Below are 26,390 nucleotides of genomic sequence, written 5' to 3'. Positions count from 1 at the left end.
CGTTATCATATTCATAGCTACACTAATGCTATTTGTGTAATAAACTTTATCCTTATTCATAGTTACACTAGTGCTATTTGTGTAATAAACTTTATCATATTCATAGCTACACTAGTGCTATTTGTGTAATAAACTTTATCATATTCATAGCTGCACTAGTGCTATTTGTGTAATAAACTTTATCATATTCATAGCTACACTAGTGCTATTTGTGTAATAAACGTTATCATATTCATAGCTGCACTAGTGCTATTTGTGTAATAAACTTTATCATATTCATAGCTACACCAGTGCTATTTGTGTAATAAACGTTATCATATTCATAGTTACACTAATGCTATTTGTGTAATAAACTTTATCCTTATTCATAGCTGCACTAGTGCTATTTCTGTAATAAACTTTATCTTATTCATAGCTACACTAGTGCTATTTGTGTAATAAAATTTATCCTTATTTTATTTTTAACCCAAAGTTTAATTTTCTACTGTTTTATTCCATCCTTTGTTTTATTATACTGAAAATGTTCGGCAAAAAAAGAGAAAGAGTAACCATCGTTGGACTGTAACCATCGTATTTAATACGTAACATAATTGTTGAGTTTAAATAGATGATCGTAATATTATTTCATTTCTTATAAGTTCTGTTTAATTCATAAAAACAGCAACAAACGAAAAAACCATAAAATACATGTATATCGGAGTATCGGATTCGTCTCCCGCTGGTACAGCAGTAAGTCTATGGATTTACAACACTAAAATGGGGGGTTCCATTCCCCTCGAGAAACTCAGGAGAGAATCCGATGCGGCTTTGCTGTAAGTAAAGACACATACACATACATATCGGATTCGACAAAAACGAAGAGAGAAATAAGGTTTGGTGAAAAATGTGGAAGTGTGATTTTTTCGGTAGCAAAACTTGTGAAAAATTAGTTTTTCTGCTGAATTAAAAAAAAAGATAACAGACTCTAAATCGATGGGGTATAATAGTATAATTTCTACATACTTACGTATAAAAACAACATTCAGAATTTTTTTAAAATAATATTTCCCCTTATTTGGTTCACAAATAATAATTAAACATCGTATTAAAAATGATTCATGGAATATGAGGCAACCGTAGAACAACTAGCACTACGTAATTGTGTGGCACGTGACCAAAAATTTAGGTCACCCACTTTCTCGAGTAGAAGCTTGAAGCTAGGCATGACATGTGACATAAGATTAGCGCTGTGATACGTTACGAACATTTGACATAACATAAAGTATAAATACTTCATCTGATAGTTGACACCACGAGCCCCCATTCGTTTCTATTTTTTTATTCTTGTTTGTTCAGTTGCCCTCCTAATCTTGAACTAAATGCACAGAAACATACATTATTGACCTATTTCATTTACGTTGACAGTGACACCCTTTCTAATGTTTTACTTGGATTAGATAAAGTTTTACGCAATCATAAAAAAAATATATTAAGTACTCTCATTCAAAAATTATCATTATTACTACTTGTCGCCAAAATTATTAGGTAGAATTCTTGGCCATAAATCTTTGAAGATATAAGTTTTGCACTGTGAAAATCATATGCTGGATTTCATAAATATCCCATACAACAGATAAAAAATTAGATATATACTTTTAGCGATGTAAACAAAATGTAGACTTTAAGTAAACGTTTCGCAAAAGAGTAGCAAACAAAAATGTATTATGTAAAATATTCTCAACGTAGACAAGGATTCCTTGTTTAAGCTCATATTCAGTCTTCTGTATTTATTTTCTTTTATAACTACAGGAATATAATAATACACTTTCATGAAGAAGTTTATGGATTAAATACATAAATAACCTAGCAGCTGTTGTTTTTTCTCTAGTCTTGAAAAAAATAGAGCTATATTATTTTACTTGGTTGGAACAGCTAGTATGATTAAGGAGACTTCGATAGCTATTATAATCAAACAGTGGTGATTTGTGTCATGATAAACGTTGCTAAAACACAATGAATTCGATTTTTTATTTTTTCTTTGTAAGTCGAATAATTCTTGATTCTCGAGTTTTAAAAAATCATTTTCGACTTTATTAAGTGCGTTCAATAACTTCTTTTACCATTTTCGTAAGCTTAAAAGGTATACTGTAGTTTAATCGAATATTTCTTTAATCTAAAATTGGTATTTAAATATCCGTTTCCAAAATTCAATAATGCACTTGCCACTGAAAATTCAAAATGGGTAAACTGGCGTAAATGTGCTTGACCTCTGGGTCTGAGAGTTATCCTTGTGGTTAGCGTATCAAACTGCTGTTCCAACGATCTCAGAACGTAAAGCAACCAAAAACGCTTTAAATTCTCATCTGCGAGTAAATGCATTTTAAAAATGACAGTGAATTCTGATATACAATTAAAAGTAGAGCCTCTTCAGTTGGGGGATGCTGTCGAATGGTTGCCTTCCCTATTTTCTGGGCCCGGCATGGCCAGGTGGGATAAGGCGTTCGACTCGTAATCTGAGGGTCATGGGTTCGAATCCCAGTCGCACCAAACATGTTCGCCTTTTCAGCCGTAGGGGCGTTATAATGTGCAGCCAATCCCACTATTCGTTGGTAAAAGAGTAGCCCAAGAGTTGGCGGTGGGTGGTGATGGCTAGCTGCTTTCCCTCTAGTCTTACACTGCTAAATTATGGACGGCTAGCGCAGATAGCCCTCGTGTAGCTTTGTGCAAAATTCAAAAACAAACAAGCTGTTGTTAATGCGTTGAAGCTAAATGGTTTCTAATGTTCGAAAACAATAAACGTTCCTGGCCAAATATCTGTAGTTTTCCAATTAATAAATGCTAATCACAGTTACAGCTTCAGAGGTTTATAGTATACCGCCTGTGGCAACTCTTGGCATGTGGCGTTGGTTTATAATAGGGGTGGCCAAGCTGCAGCTTGCGGGAATATGTTGGCTAAACTCCTTTTTTGCATCACAATTAATATAAAAGGTAAACAAAATATTTTCAAGCTTTATAATTATTTACTGTGTATAAACTGAGAGTCCACTGGATTAAAACGTAAGTTTAATTTTCATGATGAGTAAATATATTTAAGAATTTAAATCCTAATTTTAATGCTAGATTTGAGTTAGGGATTAAAGAAATTTCAGATCAGCAAGGATTACAGAGGAATTGTGCTGGAGAATCAGTAATCATACAAACCGGTGCTGACAATGTTAGTTTTAGTGGGCGTGGCTTTCGGTTGCTTTATTGTGGCGTGTGTGGCTGTGTTGCGGGCAGTGAAATTAGCAGAGTGTTAATGTGATAATGGGCTGTAGAGTTTGGTTGCATTACGCGTGTTGGAGCTTATTGTTTCTTTTCACTTTAATTTTTAGAAGTGTCTGTGAAAATTTTGTGAAGAAAGATGACGCCACCAAATTGTAAGAAGCGAAAGTATGAAGATAAAAACAGAAATTTTCAGCCAGAGTGGGAGGAAGATTTTTCAATCATCGTTAAAGGAGGTAAACTTTTGTGTCTTATCTGTAATGTGTTGCTCAGTCATTACAAAGCCAGTGACTTGAAACGCCACAATGAAACAAATCACAAAAACATTTTGTCTGATTATCCACCGAAATCAGAATTACGGAAAAACAAATTTACTATGTTAAAATCATCACTAAATAGCCAGCAGACACTGTCGACAACGTTCAGTAAGGAAACTGATACAATGACTGAAGCTAGTTTTGTTATATCACGAAATATTGCTCGTGCTAAACACCCATATTCTGATGGTGACTTTGTTAAGAAGAATATAGCTGAAGTTGTTGCAGTGTGATATTCAAACAACACAAAACCAGTGACTAATAGCACAAACACCAGCTTCACACCGCACCATAGAGAAACATATCTCCCAGATCAGTGCTGACGTTGCAGGCAAAATGATTTAACTAATTCCCTTGCATTCAGCTTAGTCCTTGACGAATCTATAAACATACAAATACGGACAAACCACAACTGACGGAATTTGTTCGTATGTAATTTCATACGCTTAAATTGGAAGTTCAAAGATTTTATTGAAGAACTGGAGCTTGAAGATAAACCCAGTGAGGTAGCTGTCAACCAGTAATGTCTTAACTAGGTTTGTGGATCTGTTGGAGTTTATAATTGCTTTTCTTGAAGAAAATAAACGATTCTATCCTCAACTGGGAAATGATGAATGGATGCAAAATCTAATGTTCCTTACTGGTATGATGAATCATCTACAAACTCTCAACTTGGCACTTCAGTGGAAGGACAAGATTGTTTCTGATCTTACTCAGACAATTTTCAGCTTTCAGAATAAAATAATGATTTTTCAAAGAAATATATTGTCAAGAAACTCCAGTTACTTTGCCAGTCTTAAAAGGAGAGTAAATAATAAAAGATAAGTTACAAGCACTGCTTGATAATTCCCCACAGAGGTTTGAGGACTTGCAGAAGGTGAAGCCCTGCTTCGCCTTTCTTGTAAATCCAATCATGGTTGATGTGATCAATGATGGCTGTCCAATTCTCGATCCTTTGGTTACAGAATCATGTGATGTAGAAATGGATCTAATAGAACTATAGGAGGACCTGGGTTTAAAGATGATCCATAAATCTCATTCTACAATTGAGTTCTGGAAGCAAGTTCCAGAAATAAAATATCCTTAACTGAAGAAAACCAGAATGCGACTCATCTCAATTTTCAGCACAACATACTGCTGTGAATCACTGTACTCTGTAATAAAGTTTGTAGAGTCGAAGCATCGTGCAATCCTTACAAATCAACACCTGACGGAGCTAATTCGTTCAGCCTTGACAACATATCAGCCGGAATTTCAACGACTCACAACCAAGATGGAAACTTACAAGACCTCTACTAGCAGTAAATAGCCTGATAATTTTGTGATGCGGTCTTTGATTGAAATATCTCTAATTTTATTGTTTTACATATTTTCCTCCATGTTTTGACCAGATATTTACTAAGACAAATAAATATCATTAAAAATATCTGTTTTCACCCCTTTTATTTATATTTTTGGCAGTCTCGTTTAATGTTAATGAAATGCAAGTTTGCATATTTTTCTTAGATGTTTACTTAGTTCATTACCGTATTAAATGCGCTCAATATAGTTAAAACAATAATCAGCCAGGATTTTAAAAACATTTGTTATATGTATGTGTACTTTGTGATTATTGAAACTAATACAAATTAACAGTTTAAAAACTACATACATGAATAATTACAATTACGTACATGTAGTTCTTAAAATTTATAAAAGATTTATGTTACAAAATATGCATGCTACAATAAAAACGCGTGTCTGATATTTGTTTATGTCTTGCAACTCTCAAACATCTGAAGTTCATCGTATGTGGCTCTTACGTTACGCAAGTTTGGCCACCCCCTAGTTTAGAAGCTTGGGAGGAAAATTTCTAAAAATTTCAGCCAAGGCAACAATGCTGGTATTTACTTACATATATACATTGGTAATTCTTACGCTCGAGAATCTTCCACAACTTTAGTGAATAGGCGGGAATTTCACAATACACATTTAACAATACAAGTTACATCCATTTCTAAATATCTATTTAACGAAAACAATCACTGATATTAAGATAAAAAAATATAATAGTAAATCTGTTACAACAAACAAACAAATCATACGTATTCTCGAAATTTACCATTAACTAGAGTTTTCTATTTTTTCGGTTTATCCACTTCTTCGGTAAAAAAAAGAAAATATTTTTATTAGTTACATCTAAACGTTTTGCTTCGGCAAAATTAGTAACCAAAATTAGCAGTGAAGTAGATGAAAAAATCAGGTTACAGAAGTTGAGTAGACCTAATAGTTCATTCAGACGAAAACATTTTACGGTAATGCCCAACAACATCCAACTCAAAGATCGGTACCAATTTAGTCTTCTATTTTTAACTATATCAGATATATTTTTTTCCAGAAGCTTTTAGTTGATCTCTAAAATACAGGGATTGTTAAAAGTAAGTGTGTACTCACATCAGTTATTTCACTCTTTAGGTACTTTTGACCATTATAATTTTCTATTACACGTGGCCCGGCATGGCCAAGCGTGTTAAGGCGTTCGACTCGTAATCTGAGGGACGCGGGTTCGAATCCCCGTCACACCAAACATGGTCGCCCTTTCAGCCTTCGGGGCTTTATAATGTTACGGTCAATCCCACTATTTGTTGGTAAAAAGAGTGGCCCCAGAGTTGGCAGTGGGTGGTGATGACTAGCTGCCTTCCTTCTAGTCTTACACTACTAAATTAGGGACGGCTAGCACAGACAGCCCTCAAGTAGTTTTGCGCGAAATTCAAAAACAAACTAAATACACGTATTTTTTTTTATATCCAAGCCACATCGAGCTATTTGCTGTGTCCACCACGGAGACTCGAACTCTTAATTTTAACGGTATAAATTTGTAGACCTACTTCTGTCCTAGCGAGGGACATATACATGCAACTGTTAGTTTATATATAAAGATACACAATGGTCTATCTGACCCCAATTTTTAGTGTGATAATCCCTTAGACTTTGAGTCACTAGGCGCGGCAATGTATAATTGCTACATATTACTTGAATCATGTAATTAAGCTTTTCAGTTAGTATCCAAACCAAAATAGATTGATTCATAGCGGATTTAATTTATTGATTTTTTATTATACATATGCTCAAATTATTCAAATTAATATCCCAACTGATGTTAAATAGCACAAATGATAACAATAGTAATAGTAATAGCATTACGCACAAACGTAGGCTCATTTATAAAAATTAAAACTTCAAATAAATTGCGAAAAATTGAAAAAACTAAAACACTTTATTAAGTGGAATTAGAAAACTAAGGTATTTGTGTTTCGCACCCTTATAGCTCAGCATTGTTCTCGAAACATGTCTGAAAGTTTGCTTGCAAATGAATATCATAACATAAAAATTCTAGAACATTTTCCCTCTCGACATAATAACAAAAAATACTGAAATAGATATTTTAAACTTTTAACTCTATTATACTATACCGTAACGTTTTATTTCATCGGCCCAAATGTTTTGACGTAGATTCAATCAATCTTGTCTCGAAGTGGTAAGTTCTATGGGAAATTTATATATATATATAATAGTTTGTTATAACCAAACACAAGTTGAAACAAAAATGAAATAGAAAACAAAAAACGCTGTACTAATTGAAAGGATCCCAGGGTACAAGTTATATTATTTTTTTTATGTGAGAATGGCGAATGGAGGTTAAGACTGATAGACAGTGTATCCCCACCGCAATGTGGGTCCTATTCTCTAGTCACCTCCATAAGCTAGGGTACATTTTATATCCCACATTATAGTCTGTACACTGGAAGCGTAACAATTTGTACAGCATTTTTTAATTTATTTTTGTTTCGACTTGTTTTTATGTTATAACAAACTGATACAATTAGTCAGAGGTTTGGATTTGCCGTTTTAAACGCAGTCCTTCCTTCCGAATTTGTTTTAATCTACTTAACTTTATCAGTAATAGCGTTCTCTAAATATATATATATATATATATACATGTAATTATATATATCCTAGTGTTAAGTTTGGTAACTATAAATGCAGTTCTAAACATTCTTGAATTCTGTGCATTCAATAGTAAGAAACATTTATTTATGAAAAAAAAAAGATAAAATATTAATAAAAACCTAATATGTAGTAAATATCGGTTGTCGAAAAAATGTTGTTTTGATTTTTTGAGGGACATATCTTCCATTTCATTTACTCAGGGACATTTCTTCCATTTCATTTATAGAGATCCAAGAATCCGAAAGTAGGGACACTTAGGCCTTAAATGTGATGCATGTTTTTTATGATTAAAAATATAAATAATTTTTACAAAAAATTTTAATGTGTACGGTCGTATGATAAGCATTTCCATTAACATTTAAAAATATAGTCAATTTTTATTACGTTTTCTACGTGTCTTTCAAAAGAAGTTTCATTCATTTATAAGGCCCCCCGCTTGCACAACGGTAAGTCTACGGATTTACAACGCAAAATCAGGGTTTGATTCCCCTCGGTGGTCTCATCAGATAGCCCGATGTGGGTTTGTTATAAGAAAACACACACACACACAAGCTCATTGATAAGTTTTAATTGTGTCTGAAAGAGGCCTCTCTCCATAACTTAGTTGCTTACAATGCTAATAATAAAGTTTTAGCCCGGCATGACTCGGTGGGTTATGGCGCTCGACTCGTAATCCGAGGGTTGCGGAGTCGAATACCCGTCACACCAAACATGCTCGCCCTTTCAGCCATGGAAGCGTTATAATGTGACGCTTAATCCCACTATTCGTTGATAAAAGAGTAGTTCAAGAGCTGGCGGTCGGTGGTGATGACTAGTTGCCTTCTCTCTAGTCTTGCACTTCTAAATTAGGGACGGCTAGCGCAGGTAGCCCTCGTGTAGCTTTGCGCGATTTTGAAAAACACACATAATAAAATTTTAAAACTTCGGTAGGAAGAGCACAAATACTTTATTTTGCAACAAACAAAGGAGTCTTTATTGTGCAAAAAACAAACCAGTCTTTATTGTGCAACAAAGAAACAAGTCTTTATTGTGCAACAAAGAAACCCGTCTTTATTGTGCAATAAACAAACAAGTCTTTATGACTAGACACGTTTTCACGTATTCACTGTAGTTTACAATATCTGAGAACGAGAATCAATGTTTCTTGTGCTTATTGAAATGTAATGTGTATCATTTTATGTACTGTTGCCAAAGACAAACAGCACGTATAAATGTTACAATTTTTTGTGACTGTCCTTCGTTATCTTGGGTATTACAGAACAGTGAGGTATGTGACCCATCATTTTAGCTGTCTTATGTTTTTATGGGCACAGAGATTTGTGGTCTTTGGCAGTATCTTGTCTGTCGTACAGTCTTATAGAACACTGAGACTTCTGGAATGAAGTAATATCCTTGTTTTTCAACGAGTGTCTTGCAAATACTTAGGTATTCAGTGTCTTGAAGACTCTGTTGGATTTTGTAAGTGCTCTGAAATTCCTGATTAAAATCCTAATAAATAAAAATGATTTTCAGTAATTATGCAACCACTGAATTTACTTCGTGAAATTGATTATGACTAGCGCAACAAAAGTTGAACGATCCTATACAAAGACAGTATGATGGAAGTCACCTGAAATGATAATGAAATAGATTTCCAAAACATATAGAACAAGAAATATAGAATAAATCAGATTTAAATGCATTTGATATAGTACGAAATGTGTTAAAACATACCGCCAAGAGTTATTTATTATTTACTTTCTGTAGTGCAATTGGTGTATAGAAGACATATTCATACACGAAATAAAAGACCTTATAACACCAAAACGTTGTTTTTATTTTATTTATTTTTAGGAAACCTCACCACTTTTTATAGTCCATATAACCTCAATGGTTACATTCCGTCTGATATTTTTACAAAAGACGTACGCTATACTTTTCACTGTCAAAGATTCTGTCTTTGAAAAGTCTTGTTTAAATTATACCATTCCTCCCTGTAGACTTTCCATAATACATTAGTGTATGAGAACGACAGTTTCCCAGCGCCTGTTTCACTATATCAGATTGCACAGCTTCTAATTGGATAGTTTGGATACCCATTTGGTTCTCCGGCTGTTTGAAGTATGCAGTGATGAAATAGATATATCGTGAAAGCACCTTGTTTATACGCGGTTTGTGTTGCTTTTCCAGAAGGAGATGGTTTTTGTTTACGTTGCCTGAAGTATAAGAACAGCTTTTACCCTTGACCTTTGTATTCGTGAGTTCTCATCTGTTGCAAGATACCACACTTGCTTATCATGGCTGGTGTACGACTTGTTTCAGATTTCTATTCGGAAGGTCTGGGTGCTCTAAGTTGATTCATATTCTTTTTTTTTTCTTTCAAGCATATTAAGTACAAGAGTTATTCCTATCTTACAGTAGCACAATACCATCTGCACAACGTTACACAATGTTAAAATGTAGTTCCAATATATACCATTTTCAAGATTATTTTATTATAACATATTCAACCTTCTACAGAAAGTAACTGAGTACCAGAATACTATATTCCTGTATTATGCATACCCCTAACATAAGTTTAAAATAACTTTTCATTTTTCATAAGATATTGGTATCCCCATTCGCAGTATATGTTTTAATTTTGGCACGAATGCACTGAAAACTAAAATTTTATGTTGTAAATAAAACATATCATTCCTAAGGCCACAGTTTATGAAGAAAAACATATCTGATTAAATGCTTTGTAAACAAGTAAAACAAACGTGCGTCAATTCTGTCTTCTCAACAATTAAGGGTTGAAAATGAGTGACTAAATATCAGTGTACAGACCCAATCAGATGAAGTTACACCAATAGACAACACTCATGTGCTTACCGTTTTAATGCTGTCACTGCTTTGTATATAAAAGAATCCTCATTTGTTTTGTAGAATTTTGATGATCTGCAATAAAGATTAATTGTATGTTAATTTATAACGTACGTTATACAGTTCTTATTAAAATAACTTAAATATCCACACATAATTATCAAAAATTACTTTTATTTCTACTTTTGTTACTAATTATTTTGATATGCCTAAAAATGTGACATACATTTACACCAAAAATGTTTTCATAATTAGTGCAATTAAAACAAAACAGGCCCGTCATGGCCAAGCGTGTTAAGGCGTGCGACTCGTAATCTGAGGGTCGCGGGTTCGCATCCCCGTTGCGCCAAACATGCTCGCCCTTTCAACCGTGGGGGCGTTATAATGTGACGGTTAATCCCACTATTCGTTGGTAAAAGAGAAGCCCAAGAGTTGGCGGTGGGTGGTGATGACTAGCTGCCTTCCCTCTAGTCTTACACTGCTAAATTAGGGACGGCTAGCACAAATAGTCCTCGTGTAGCTTTGTGCAAAATTCCAAAACAAACAAAACAACAACATCAAAGACAGAAGTTATTTATTTTATTGTACGTAACTGACCAAAGGCAGAATAAAGACCCACACAGTGGGAGATTAAAAAACTGAAATTACTGATAAAATCCGCCAGGACCTAATTCAAGCACTGTTTGACACAATGTAACTTGATTTCGTAGGACAACTAAAAACACTGCCATATACACGATGTAACTTGATTTGGTAGGACAACTAAAAACTCTGCCACATACAGGCTACAAACCTTGTCGTCCCCTAATATTATAGAACTGTCAAAGCACTTCCATAGGCAGGCTACAAACCTTACTTTCCACTAATATTATAAAACCGCCTTAGACAGGCTATAAACCCTACCATACCCTAGTATTATAAAACTGCCATAGGAAGGCTACAAATCTTACTATTCCGTAATATTATAGAACTACCAGGACACTATCGCGGATCTAAAATATCAGTGTACTATAATATCGTAAAACATTCAGGACACTTCTAGGGGCCTCAATTCTCACTGTTGTGTGATATTCGAAGTAATAGAAGGTACCAGAGGATAGTTACACGTGACTTCGTTTTTACATATCTTGGAACACGGGACACAAAATCTTATAACCTCTACTGAATGCAATAACATGTAACATGATGTAACTTATGTCATACTTTCGAAATTATTTTCGAAATAACTAATGAATTTACAAATACAATTCCTCGTACGACGGTTTAAGTGAGTTAAAAACAAAAGTATTCTCTTTAAGTCACTTTTTGTGACAGTTACAAAAGTGCTTTATGAAAATATTTTAAATGAAATATTTTTTTCAGCTTTTCATTTATAGTAGTGGAACATTTTTTTGCATCATTCAGTTTTTTCACACTGTTAATTAAATCACCCTCTGTTGTGTATGGTTGAAAATGTGTTTCATGGATGATGTACTACTGTATTATTATTACGTCAACAACTTTATAGGCTCTCTGGATATCGCATCAGCCGTTTTCTCCGCTATAAATAGAAGTTCTTACTGAGGGTAGTTTAGAAGTCTATTTGCTACAACGCGTATTTGATGCTACATTGGCTAAGGGCTGTTAACTCTAGAGAGAAAAAAAATTCGTTGCTTCTCTGAGCAAAGATGGACTTTAGACAATGTAGACTGACATAAAAATTAAATTTAACCAGTTTACTATGGGTCACTTGATGCAGAGATATAAAGAGACCATTTGTGTTGGATGGTGAAAGGAAATGGGTGGGAAGAAAGACTTCACAGTAGCTAACTATCATGTACTGAAATGATCCTAGAGATTCGTCGATTATTGTACAAAGATTTCAGAAGAGTGTGGTAGAAAACTATAATAATGACTGTTACCATGTGCACTGTCTAATCTTGCCTGTTTTCAGCTGATCTCCCAGCAAGACGATCAAGAAAGACGAAACTCAACTGGTCCAAAGAGCTTCCTGACTGAGCTGAAGAAATGTATAACAAAGTGATATTATCAAAATTCAACCTGAACGGGTATTGACATAATATCTTACGTTTTATTTTGTTGTTTGTTTTCTTTTGAATTTCGCGTAAAATTACACGAGGGCTATCTGTGCCAGCCTTCCCTAATTTAGCAGTGTAATATTAGAGGGAAGGCAGCTAGTCATCACCACCCATCGCTAACGCTTGGGTTATTCTTCCACCAACGTATAAAGATATTGCTCGTCACACAATAACGCCCCAACGACTAAAAGAGCGACCATATTCGAACCCGCGACCCGCGAATTGCGAGTCGAACTCCCTAACGACCTTCAAAAGTAAAGAATCAAGACACTATGCTGGCCAGAAAAAAACCAAATTCTCAACCCTATTGAAAGCTGCTGGAAGATAATGGGTAACAAAATGCAAGAGAATAAACCGAGGAACACTTAGGAACTGAAGGAAGCTCTAATGTATGTATGACATCATGAAGTCAACTCTGTCTACATTCAGTTCCTTATACATTCTATGTTATGGCGATTTCAAACACTTATCAAGACCAGAATGGACACAATAAAAAACAAACTCCGTGACCACTTTATGTGAATTAAATTGGTGGTGCTATCTTTAAATTTAGGTTTTTCTACTGAGAAATCATTTTCGTATTTGTCAAGTATTTGTTATTATCTACTGTAAATCGTTTGTCACGATTGGTTTGTTAATAAAATCACACATATATATACATGTTTGAATAACTGAAGCATGAATATTTTTTACCATGTAATGTCTATAACCGTTTCTTCACTAATTTTAATATTTTCGCAAAGCAAAATCTGGTAAAAGAATTATAAGAGCTAAGAAAGTGTGAAAAAAATTCGGATAAAGCAATGACTTTTTTTTCTATCATTGTATAATTACTCTAGCTTGGAATTTTCCCAATCAATCAAATTAAAACGATATTGATGATTGAAGCAGGATCAACTTTTTCAAACTCTAGAGATTTTCTTGCACATAAAGCTTAAAGTTGTGTAATAACGAAACAAGTCATCAATACTGTTTTCAGAAATGATCGGTGGTTTCAGCAGATAGCCGGATGTAGCTTTACTATATAAAAACACATACACACATACCCGTTTTCAAGTAGTTATTTCTGCTAAACATATTTATAATAATAACTAACAAGACTGTGTGTTTATGCTCTTTAATTTCCATATTGTCTTTACTAAATTATAATGTAACGTTATAATATGATTTGTTTCTTTTTACATAGCGCTAGACTCGTCGTAAGAGGGTCGCGGCTTCAAATCCTTGTTACACCAAACATGCCTACCCTTTCAGTCGTGGGGGAGTTAGAATGTGATGGTCAATTCCACTATTCGTTGGTAAGAATAGTCCAAGAGTTGGCGGTGGGTGGTGATGACTAGCTGCTTTCCCTCTAGTCTTACAGTTCTAAATTAGGGACGGCTCGACTTTGCGTAGCTTTGCGCGAAATTCATAAACAAAAAATATTTTTACATAATCTTTTTTATTACGCTGATAACATAACAGCCCTTTATCGGATCCCAAGAAAATTTGTAAATGCTGTATGATTTCCACAGTGTACACATATTAATGAACTTGTACAGACATAAGCACTTAGAGAAACATTAAAAAACAAACAAATGCCAATACAGAAAACCTCTGAAATTTATCATTGGTTAAGCTAACATATATTACATTACTAGAAGAGTTTGCATTACTGAAAACGAAATGTTGTGGGTGTTTTTGTTATAGCAAAGTCACATCGGGCTGAGTCCACCAAGCGAAATCGAACTCTTGATTTTAGCTTTGTAAATCCGTAGATTTACTGTTGTACCACCGGGGTAGAAAATAAAAAAAAAAAAACATTTGAAGTTGATCTGATGTGTAGAAACCTTTTTTTTCTATGTGAGTAATCGATATTTTCTTATATTTATATTTCTTATTTATAATTCCTCTTATTTAACACTCCTACGAAAAGACGTTTCTAGTCCTGATTTCTCCAAGCCCGTTCCCCTGGCTGTGGTTTTGCTAGATAGTAGATAGGGACAGTGGGAATCTCGTTAATCCATTCATTAATGGATTTAAATGGCAATTTCATTTAAATACAAAATTATTAGCCTAATATTAATAACCTTTCAAGTTCCTCTGGAGCCTATTAGGCCCCACTTTTCGTAGGAGTGTTAAACATCATAAATTTCATAACAAAGTTTTCAATCATTCTTAAAAACTTTGCTTATTTCTTACAATAATTATACAAACTAATACGAGATTAAAAACTTCATTTAATTCCAAAATTATCAAAAAGTCTAGTTGTTTAAATAAAGGTATATTTAAATATATTCTGATGGCTAAATGGCACTTTTAAGCTATTCCACCACGATAAGAAACCTTGTTTTGTTATTTATATTCATTCTTGCTCATAGTTTCTGGTCAGGGTGAAATTCCACCCAAACCAGCATAATCCAATGACAAGTAGTCAAATAACAATTCGATAATCTATTGTTCTTCGTGTTTATTTTTTAATATTTTTAACAATTTATCTACTTGGTAATTCAGAGAAATAAATTGTTATCATCAGTACTACATATTTTTCAAATCCTGTGTAAATACCCGTGAGTGAAAGACAACTAAAAACGCCATATATAAAAATCATGGTTACACTTAACAGATTTATAAATTCTACTCAAAACATAAGGTTTCCTCGGGAAGTTCCACACTGATATTTTAACAGCTGGGAGGTGTTAATCACAAATTTATTTACATCATGCACTAAAATTATTACATAATTAATTACTTCATATCCTGGAAAAGTGCAGTTTAGCATAAGAATTTATATGGACTCAAAAAAGTCAACATATTATTTTTTATAATCAAAACGCAATAATAATGAAATTTAACTTTATAATTGAATGGTGTGGGTAAATAAATGTATTGGAAAATGTCATTAATTTGATACTGAATAGTTTCGGTAGTTACAAACTTTCCACTAATATTAGTCATAAGATGTGTCATGTATGTACAACCCAGAGGTGCTATACCGAGTTGCTGATCGAGGTTTAAGGTGTGAAGTCGCTCAATAAGCTTCAAATTTTCAAAGATAGCCCAACAAACCAAGTTGAAAATACTGACACTAATACTTGGCCAAAAGTTGATTTAAGAAAATACTACTGCGATAATCAGTAACAGGCACAAATTACACTTTTAAAATGTTTTAAATAGTATATGTTCGTTGATATAATTTATCATCATTTTTTCCTACTATTGTTACGCTTTACTGTTTATATCTATATCTTTTGTTTTGAATTTTGCACAAAGCTACTCGAGCGCTATCTGTGCTAGCCGTCCCTAATTTAGCAGTGTAAGACTAGAAGGAAGACAGTTAGTCATCACCACTCACCGCCAGCTCTTGAACTACTCTTCTATCAACGAATAATGGAATATGCCGTAACATTATAACGACCCCACCACTGAAAGGGTGAGCATGTTTGGTGTGATGGAGATTCGAACTTGAGACCCTCAGATTACGAGCCGAATGTCTCAACCACCTGGCCATACCGGGCCTGAAACTTTCATCCCCATGACGGGAAACTATATATTTTATCACATATTATTTTCTCTTTATAATTACCTGCAATTACTTAACAATAAGAATGAGTACTTGGCGCTAAATTTTTGGTTTGATTTTTGCTATAGTCACAACACAGATAACTAACTCTATGAGCAACTTTGTGCTTTGCTTAATATAAAACAAACAAATGTTGAGAAGTTAAAATCAGAGGGCGCTGCACAACATTGAAATGTAAGGCAGAGCCATCTATTCAGGTAAATTTTGTTGTGACTGTGAGATCGCGTTAAACGTAATTTATCACGTAAAAGGGTGTTTTTTGAGTCGTAAAAGATATTTATTTATGATTTAGACAGGAATTTAGTATTCAATCTGTGACACTTCACTGAAATTTTGTTATTCTATGTTATTTTTTTAGATTCGGTAAGTCACTAACTGTAAGTGTTAAATGGTATGAATAATTATTTCGGTTTCAGTGAATGAACATGGCATTCTGGAAGAGTAGAAGCATTATTAATAATGCATATGTATGTGGTATCATAATTTTAAAAAAAATCTTAAGTGTAAATAACTTTAACTCCACATAAGGTATACCAATATAGACTACTAGAGTAAATAACCAAATGAGTAATCTTACTGTCGACAGACTCAGTCATGCGGAGAAGAAACAAACAATAAACAGTATTTTCTGTTTTGTAAATGCATTGTCACTACTGGACATAATTACTTAGAAATCTAATAGTAATTTTGTATTGTAAATAAAAGGATCTAGGAATGGTATTTTGCCTTAGACTTTATTTTGTAACTGTGTGATTACAAAGGTAAATATTAGATCAAAATTTAAGCTTTGAATTTCTTTCAATCATTTTTGTCATTGACTTAGTTGAGGATTTTTATCACATTCTAATATATAAAAATTAACATGATAAGTAGCAAATCAACAAGTGCAAAATGTTGAAGCAGTTAGAAAATGTGGTACTATTACCAACCATATGTTGGCAGAAAGAAAGAAAACAATTTTGTATATCTGCCATTATGCAATTAGAAGTTTTGTGAATCTTCTGAAGTGGGAATATTACAGTGAAAAAATATTTTATATTAGCTTTAGTGGTATTTGTTTGTAAGACACCATGATTCTGTGAAAAAGAATAAAATTGCTATTTTCTAATAATTCATAGAACTTATGAGATACAATTTAAGTGTGAGGGACTTCTTTGTGCATCTCTTCTGCCTAATGAGCTAAACATTAAAAAAAAAAAAAAAACACAAAGCCAGACTTTATAATGAGAGTTGGGTAGTTAAACAACAAGTACATGGTTTGTTAAACCAGAGGATGAACAACTAACAATTGGTTGGGGATGATGCCAAACTGCTTTTCCCTAGTCAGCAGTTCAAGAAGAACAAAAAGTTGGGAGTAATGTTACTCTAAGGTTGCTATCTTTCTAATCATTAGCTCAAATTAGCATATTATGTGGCCTTGTGGTAAATAACAAACAAATATAACAGAAATAATTTGATTATTTAAATAAATGAAATGAGATAGTAATAACCAAATTGTCAATTATTTTATTATTTTTCTGCAAATCAGTTTAGTTGTTAGGATAATCAAAAATATTAATAATTGGAAACACTTTTTCATTAATGAATATAATTGTAATTTCTATTAATTAATTACTTTGACATGTTAGTGAAATCACTGCTTGTGGGTAATTTATTATATTGGTTTATCATTTAAATTGCCCAGTTTTACTTATAAATATTTATCAAAGTAGGAAATTAAAAAGGTATATAAAGAACATTTATTGAAAATGTAAAAATTGAGAACAAGGATTTTCTTAAATGCAATAAGGATATGCAAAATATTGAGGTAGGAACAAGGCCTTTGATAAATTACAAAGGAAGGCTTATTTGTGATGATTGTGGAATACCTAGATAACAACATTCTGTGTTTTTCTTCAATTTTGATTAATAGTTATGTGATCAATATTCTTCATCGTAAACAGTTGTTTGTAAGAAGGAAAATAAAAAAGATAAGTGACATAAATTCCTCATTTATGAACAAAATTGAGAACTTAAAAGAATGTTATAGCTCCTGGGCTAGATAATATTTCTACAAAAGTTTTGACGGAGGTTAAGGATTGGATATGTTGGTCACTTGCTACGATTTTTTGGTAATAATGAAGAACTTATATATCCTTGAATAGTGGGTAGGTGCCAGAATATTGGAACTTTTCTGATGCTACATTTTTATTCAAGAGAGGTGATACAAATTGCCCTTGTAATTATAAGCATATCAGCCTTATGCTGTTGGTAGGAAAATGTTTTGGAAGTCTTATTTTGCTACCTTGTCAGCATGGTTTCACTAAGGGAAAATCTGGCCATACTAATCTTTCAGCATTCTTTGAAGAAGTTACTACTTACGTAGATGAATGAAGGTACATGAGTGGAGTTTCAGAAAGCATCTAACAAGGTACCACATAAATTAATGAAATTATCTGTGTATGTGTAAAGGATAAGTCAACTCATTGATAGAAAAGGGACTGGATGAAAGTAGAGGGTTGTTATAAGTTGAGTTCAGTCGAAATTGATTAATGCTACAACTAAGATACTTGAGAGTTAAATGTTAAGACCTTTGCTCTCTTGATGAACATTATTGACATAGAATTATACTATTAATTCTTACCTGAAATTCATAATAAATATAATTAATCAGCATAATGTGATTCAAATCCTAACAGTTTTTGTTATGAAAAGTTGTGCATATAATATATGTATGTTCTAAGAACAGATCAAATTACTAAAAGTCACTGTTGATATTAAAATTGTCGGTGGTGGTGGCTGTAAGGAGGAGGATGCTAAAACAGTATCGATTATTTGGTGAATGAATGTCATGATTTTTAATGATAATAAATCCAAGTTAGCACATGTGAGGGTTATATAATTTTCATAACAAGTTTAATTTTGATTGGAATGACGAACCATTCTAGAAGAAAGGATCTTGGTCTTTTGGTTGATCATTATCTCAAGCTATCCACACAATGTACTGTTAACAGTTGCAGGGCAAATAGGAATTTAGATTTTAATCAAAATCACAGAAATATTAAATTCAAGTTATAATTTCATTGTTTAATGTCAACGGTTAGGTTGCATTTGGAGTTCAGTCTTAAGCTCCTTTTATTACAAAGGAATTTATAAATATGATCAGAGGAGAATTACAAGAATGATGACTACGAAGTAACAGTTGCCTTATGAGGCCTTGCTAAGGTCTGAAATTTTCTATTACAAAAAAAAAAGGAAATTGGTGGATTTGATTGAAAGGTTTAAGACTATTCAGGAAATAGATAGCATTGATGCATCATCTTTGTTCATATTTAGAGGTGATAATAATAGGACAAGGGAATATAACTATAAATATTTTTGTAATATGAGTCACATTCAGTTCATGTAACTATATTTTTTTAACAGGATAATTGACTTTTAGAATGGGTTATCTTCAGAAGTAGTGAATGGAGTACATTTAAGGGAAGTTTTGATAAGTATTTGAATGAGCAGTGGTTCCCATACACTTTTTAGTATGTGGCTCCCCAATCTTAGCATTGTGATTGAAAAACAATGCTGTAGTAAAAACAATAAAATCTCCTTTTGACATACATTCAGTTCTTTCAAATTAATTTTTTTTGCTTATTTTTTATTTCGAATTAAAATTAATTTAGCATCTTTGATTACAGCCTAGTTTTTGGCAATCCTCCAAAAAGCTTCTTGGCTTCAACTCTGAGAAACAGAGGAAACAATATGTCCTTGTTGCTCTTAACTTTTGTTTGCTATTACCATCCAAATGATTTACTTTACCTAGCATTTATTATACTTAAAAACTACCTGCCATTTATTCACCCAAATCTAAATAATCTAAGTTTTTATTGCTACAGTAGCATCTTCACAGCTGCTACATGTACTGGATATAGACTTGACACTGAAGATCCATTCATTGTTGAGTTAGTTGTCTTAGCAGGTGAGATTTTAACCACTTTTTAGCAAATTCTTATTTCCTTGGTCTCCATCCTGCTTCTGTAGCAACCAACAGAAAGTAACATTAAATACTGAGACCAATCAGTTCGTTAACTCAAAAATTACTAATAGGGTCTCATTGTTTTTTTTAATGTTTTAAACTATTCATGTACCAAATTGCTTGTGAGTTCATGAATTTTCTAGTTTAGTGTTTCTAATAGCATGACTCACAAACAAATTAAAATTTCCAACTAATTTTGCCAGTTATTACTGGGGTCTCGTATTTTGGTCTCTTCTTTATGCTAGGTCTTGTAATAGGCTGCATTATAAAAATACTCATTATGATGCAATCTGTGGAAAACTATTGGAAATTAATGATATATAAACAAGTTGGTAATTTGAGCATTAAGTTTCTTTAATTATTACTATTTTATAGGCTTATGTTGTTGACCAGTGTTTTTCCCTTTCTGGAATATGTGGCCAGTAACCAAGGATCACATGTAGTAACACAATATTATAATCAAAGCACTTGTAATTTATGAAACCAATTTGCTCTCATGCCTAAAACATTATGCTAAAGTTTTCATTAGCTGAATAGATCATGAAATAGAAGAAAACATGACTTGTATCTCTCTTAGTGTTATAAAGTGTTTGTAGTAGTAGATACGCATTAAAATAGTGACAATTCTTAATATATTATGTAACTCACTTCATGCTGTTTTAGAATAGTCTTTAATTTCTGGACAACAGTATTATATAGCTTTATATATGAAATTAATTATTAGTTTATATATTATTTATAACCAGATCTTTCATGCTATTTAGCATAAAATTTAAGGCTGACAACAAACCTAAAGGCCAATCTAGGTTATCCACTTAAAGAAACATGAAATGCATAGCAAGCTCTTATAATTTAAATATCAGATTGCTTGAGTTGTGATAGAAGTAATTACTGTATAGTATAGGAGCATATTTAGTATTTCTTGTATTCTTGTTTTAGGAAGCACAATTGTACAGGGTGGCCCGTAAGTCCATACTCATCCATATATCTTATGTATCCAGTGTATCTGTATGGTGTCACCAGTATTCTTGTGCTCATGTACCGACGTACTTGTCACATTACGCTTTTCAAGTGTAAATGGGCTTATATCGGCCATATTTCTCTGAAAAAAAAAAGAAACAAATTTATAATACATGTGTAATTGAATATAACATAATAACATATGGATGGGTAGGGACTTACGGGCCACCCTGTACAATGACTTTCCTGTTTGGGCCTATTCAACATGTTTTAATTCAAAACACAACTTTATTTTCAAATATAAAAATCACTTATTCTAAAATGAAATAAGAGTTATGCAATAATTTAGGCCTAACTCCTTTAAAATGTATTTCTTATCCAGTAATGTTATTGCCAAAATGAACATTAGTTAACTTTATGAATGCATGAAGTGAAATATAAAAATTAAACATCATTTGAAAAATCTCTGATCTGGGTTGTGTGTTTACTGTCATAAACATTATATATATAATTTTATGTTAATTAAAATTGTTAATTAATCATAAAAGAGAAACTGTAAATTGTCTAATGTGTGTTAATTGCTGAAGAAGGTTGAGTGACTTAGTTTTTTTTATCAGTTGAAGATTAGTAAAGTATTATTTTTAGTATGTAAACATATATATACTTGTGTTTTTTTATAAGTCAAAAATTCAAGGCTAGCTTGGTAATAACTGCAGTTTCTGTTCTTCCCACAACATTTTGTACACCTACATTTAAATTACCATACCATTGTAAATAGAATATATAATAAGATGTGAAAAGTTTTGAAAATGCTATGATTGTAAGATAATTTGTTGAACTAAAAATAATTTAATTGTACCGTACATTTCAGATTTCAAGAAGTGTTTTTATACTTGTATACTTTTGCATCAGTTGGAAATAACATCTTTAAATAAAGTTATGTATTTACTGTTTGAAAGTTATCTGAAATGTATAGATTTTTGACATGTTTATATCCCATTGTAAAATATGATTGAAGTTCGCACATAGTTTGTGCATCAGATGACTACACCTTTCAGAGCAACAGCTGAAAAGTGAGAACTTATTAAATATGAAAACATTTCTGATTTGTAATATTTTTCATTTCATAAATACCTATAAATGCATGTAGTTAAACAGATATCAGTAAATGCTTTATTTCTTGAACAGACTTGTGGTTTAAGAAATATTTATATATCACTTGGTTGGGAACGTTTTATGATTCAACTACATGGTTATAATGTTAGAAATATCACTACCTTAAATAGCATGTAGCATCAGTAGAATTGTGACTAAGGTGTAAATGTCAGACACATTCTAGTAACATGGAAAGTTTATAGAATACTATAGTTGTAAAATAATTTCTTGATGTTTGTATACCTGATTGGTGGAAGTACAGTGTGTAAGTGTGCTTGCATTTTCAATAATTCCAGATGAATAATCATGGGGGAAATCATTCATAGCAACTTTGAACGGCCCCCTTCACCAGCAAGACTGGAGTACACATCTGAAAAGCATCCCAGGTATACCCTGGATAAGATTAACCTTCTACGTAAACACAGAGAGCTCTGTGATGTTGTTTTGATAGTTGGTTCTCGAAAACTGTTTGCTCACAGAGTTATTTTATCAGCATGTTCTCCATATTTCCATGCAATGTTTACTGGAGAGCTGGCAGAAAGTCGCCAAACTGAGGTATGTAATTGTTATATTTTTTAATGTCACTAGTAAGAAAGTTGCAGATAAGTATCTTGAAAATGAACTTGTGACAGATAATTGCAGCAAACAATTAATTTTTATCACTTTTTGCATTGTGTTTATTATTTAAAAGAAGGTAAAACAAAATGCAACATTCTCTGATTCACATAAAATGAAAACTATTTTAGAAATTTTATGTTGTGTGTGTGTTTGTGTTATCTCATTTTAAACAATTTTTAATGTGCAAACGAGAAAGTCACATGGTAAACTGATACTGTATACAGAGGTTGAGTATCTCGAATTAAAACAATTTTGAATATGCATATGAGAAAATCATGTCAAACATGACCAACAAAATTGTAATACTATGTATTAGACTACATTTTGACACTGTTTGGTAGGTAGTGTGATACACCAAAAATTGATTACTTTTGGAAAGAGTATATAACAGCCCATTTTGATGCAAAATATGCATACATTCATACCATAAAAATGTTTCTTATCAATGATTTATAATTTTAAAGATAAAAATATACCTTGTATTTTATGGCATTGGAAAACAAAACAGTATGGATCAACTTGGGAAATCAGTCACTACAGAAAGAGACCTCCAACAGCCATACTGAAATCATGGCAAACAATGTGTTGCATCCTGTAACTAGGGAGAATCCACAATCTCAAAGAGGAGTGGCAAAGCCATCCAAGCAACAGTGTGGAATATAATCATGAAAGATCTCTGTCTGGGAAAGCAACACAAGTCATGCATTTACAAAACTTTATCCACAACTTTTCTGCATACTTACTGGAGATTGAAAGAGATAGTCATGCTATTCCATATGAAGATTTATCAAAGATGCTGTCAGATACAACAATTTAGAATTCTGTGTAATGAGATTATTAATACAAGTGCCGGGAACCTTTTGTTTTCATATGGTAAATAACTTATGGAAAGCTGCAGGGAGAAAGGATGTACTTTGGATGTAACCTTATGAACAAGCCTTTTCAAACTGAAAGCATGCTACATGGCTTGTTTCAAGAGTCGCAGTTGTCAGATAAAGCACAATTGGATGTGGTGAAATATTTTTAACAATGTGGAGAGACTACAAAAGTGTTTATACACAACATAATCTTTTGATACATGTGCATGTATGACATATTTTTATGATCAAGATTATAATTAGTTATATGTGCAGTGAGAATGTCAACTAATATTATCCATTTGTTTACCTTTATGAAACCCAACAATAATGATAATTTAAGCTGATATTACTCTCATAGCTTATCAGAAATAAAGCTAGAACAGAGTATCACTATTATAATTTAATAATGTACTAAAATATGATGACAGGTGCATTTGGCTCACAGTAAAATACAAACTTTCCCTAATGTTTGATTTGAAAGCATAAGAGTGAGTTGCTTATTGTTGCCTTCATTTTAATAAACTTATGTGCAGTGAAGTGAATTTAAGTTATGCCAAGTTAAACCTTATTTTTGTCTACTACATGTGCATACTGCAGTGTATATCAATTTGTAAGTAATGGTAGATGTAATGTGATTGACAGTGTTATATAAGCTTTTTTGTTTTCACTTATTTTCTTAAAATTACGAAGGTTCTTATATTGACAGAAGATTAGCTAGCTGGGTCACAAATTCTTTTGAATGACAGTAAAGTTAATTCAAATAATAATAAAAACTAGTGTTTAAAATAAGTAATGTTACTAAGCCTTACCCTAAATTCTAATTTGTAAAATATGTATATGAAATTACAGTTCATTTACTTAAACTAATTTATACCATAACAGATGTTGTTCCTTAAATTGTTGATATAAATAGGCTTCGACCACTATCATGTTAGTTGTATTCCAGCTGACTTGATGAGCCCTGGTATTGGTCAAATGACCTGTGAAGGTATTAGGTATGGCACAGATAACGTGGTTAATATATATGTAAAAATGGCTGGTATGGGTTGAGAAATTTTTTTATGCAGAGAAGTGAACAATGTCTTGACCTACGGTCATTGCCAGGTGAACCTGATGACAAAGAAGGTTGAAACATTGTTTGCTCCTCTACATACAAATTTTCTCAACCCCTACCAGCCGTTTTTACATGCATATTTTCACTACAAGTGGGTTTTCTCGTCATCACGGATTAATGTGGTTAATACATATTCTTTACTTTCACTCATACATGTTTTTAATTACTAATGTTTTCTCCCATTGATGCTATGGTTATTTCATTCCCTTCAGGAACAATAATATTAGCTTGTTGCTTTCCTAGCTGTTCTTAATTCAAATAGTAATAATAAACAATCACTGTTAAAAAATGAATAATAGTGTATTAATCCTTACCCTTAATTCTGATTTGTGACTTTAATAAAATTAATAATAATTCTAATTTATTCATTAATCTAGTTCTCGTACAATAATAGCTGTTTATGAAGTTTACAAATATTGCCTCAATTCTTTCAATGTCTATCATATCCCACAAAGCCTGATAAGCCTAGTTTGGTGAAAATCCTCATTGACATTTGATAAAGCAAATGTAACATTGACATATTGCATACTCTTTCTTGCATTCATACAAGTTATTAGAATAACTGCATGCCAAAGACATATTCCTTATCAACTTTCATAATGCTTTAGGTTTATTATAACTGTACTACAAAAAAAAAGTCAGACTATATGTCTTAGTATGAAGAGGTTGGAAAGTGTTGTGTTTGTGTGCAAGCCATATCGTAGATTGTTTTTAATGGTTTGAGACAGTATTTTAAGTTTTTAAACATTTAAAACATACTATATTTAGGAGGGAAAAATTAAATCTGGAATAATAATGTGTGCTAACTAGTGATCATGTCAACTCTGTAAGCATGGGTGAGGGTTAAAAGTGGATACATTATGAACTTGTACAGAGTGCTATTCAGCATGATTTTAAGAACTTGATGTCCAAATTATAACCTTTTTCTTGTCTCTATTCTGCTGAGTTTTGTATAATGGGAAATAATTATTTCCAAAACACACTTACCTCATTTCACACTATAGCTATTACTTCACTGCCAAGGCTTCTGCTAAGCATTGATCTGATTTTTCTCACTTGCTCAAATCTTTTATTTCCCATTTAATTGCCTTTAGCAATATCTGCCTCATGACATTCTTCACCCGTGTTGATGTACCCTCGATCTTGGTACTGTATATAAGCATCTCCTTCAGAGAATATAGTCTTTTTTTTTTCTCAATCGAGTGTTCACTAATGGTATTCTCTGTAGTACATCCTTGTGTCATCTATTTGAGACTGCAGATTGTGCCAGTGTTGGAAAAGTGACTATTATTTGAAGGAGGTGCTTATATATAGTACTGAAATAGAAGGTTCATTGACAGAGAGTGTCAGGATACAGGTATTGATTACCAAGGGCAATCAGATCAATCCTTAGATGGGCAAAGGGAAAGAAATTCTTTCAGTGAGTAACAGTTGTAGTGAGAGTGAAGATAAATATTATTTGAAATACATTTTTGAATTAAGAAATGCTAACTTTTATTCTTCATGTGGACATCACCTTGTGCTACAACTTTGTCAGATTTTGAAGCAGAATGACTTCAATCCACAGACATTTCTTTAGTGCATGTACTTTACCAACACATCTTTTTATGTGCAGCAGACTTGTACTGTTTATTAAAGGTCTG

The 26,390-nt window shown here is 32.6% G+C and overlaps 1 protein-coding gene across 10 annotated transcripts in view; it reads left to right on the top strand.

Annotated features, from left to right (window-relative positions):
* The window catches only part of dbo (Kelch-like protein diablo), an 86,271-nt gene that overhangs the window by 22,049 nt on the left and 37,832 nt on the right, over nucleotides 1-26,390 (top strand). For 5 of the 10 annotated variants that reach the window (XM_076503636.1, XM_076503635.1, XM_076503634.1 and 2 more), the window contains 2 exons: nucleotides 3,354-3,479; nucleotides 22,452-22,710. In XM_076503636.1, coding sequence (XP_076359751.1) covers nucleotides 22,462-22,710 — 249 coding nt within the window. In that variant the 5' untranslated portion in view covers nucleotides 3,354-3,479; nucleotides 22,452-22,461. Of the gene's footprint in view, nucleotides 1-3,353; nucleotides 3,480-16,106; nucleotides 16,398-18,369; nucleotides 18,445-22,451; nucleotides 22,711-26,390 lie in introns of those variants that run through there. The other 5 variants (XM_076503637.1, XM_076503632.1, XM_076503633.1 and 2 more) reach the window with 4 other exon arrangements.

This window comes from Tachypleus tridentatus, chromosome 6 (genome assembly GCF_004210375.1).
Source record: "Tachypleus tridentatus isolate NWPU-2018 chromosome 6, ASM421037v1, whole genome shotgun sequence".
Lineage (NCBI taxonomy): Eukaryota > Metazoa > Arthropoda > Merostomata > Xiphosura > Limulidae > Tachypleus > Tachypleus tridentatus.
The sequence above is the reverse complement of the archived record's forward strand: the minus strand, read 5'-3'. Positions and strand labels throughout refer to the sequence as shown.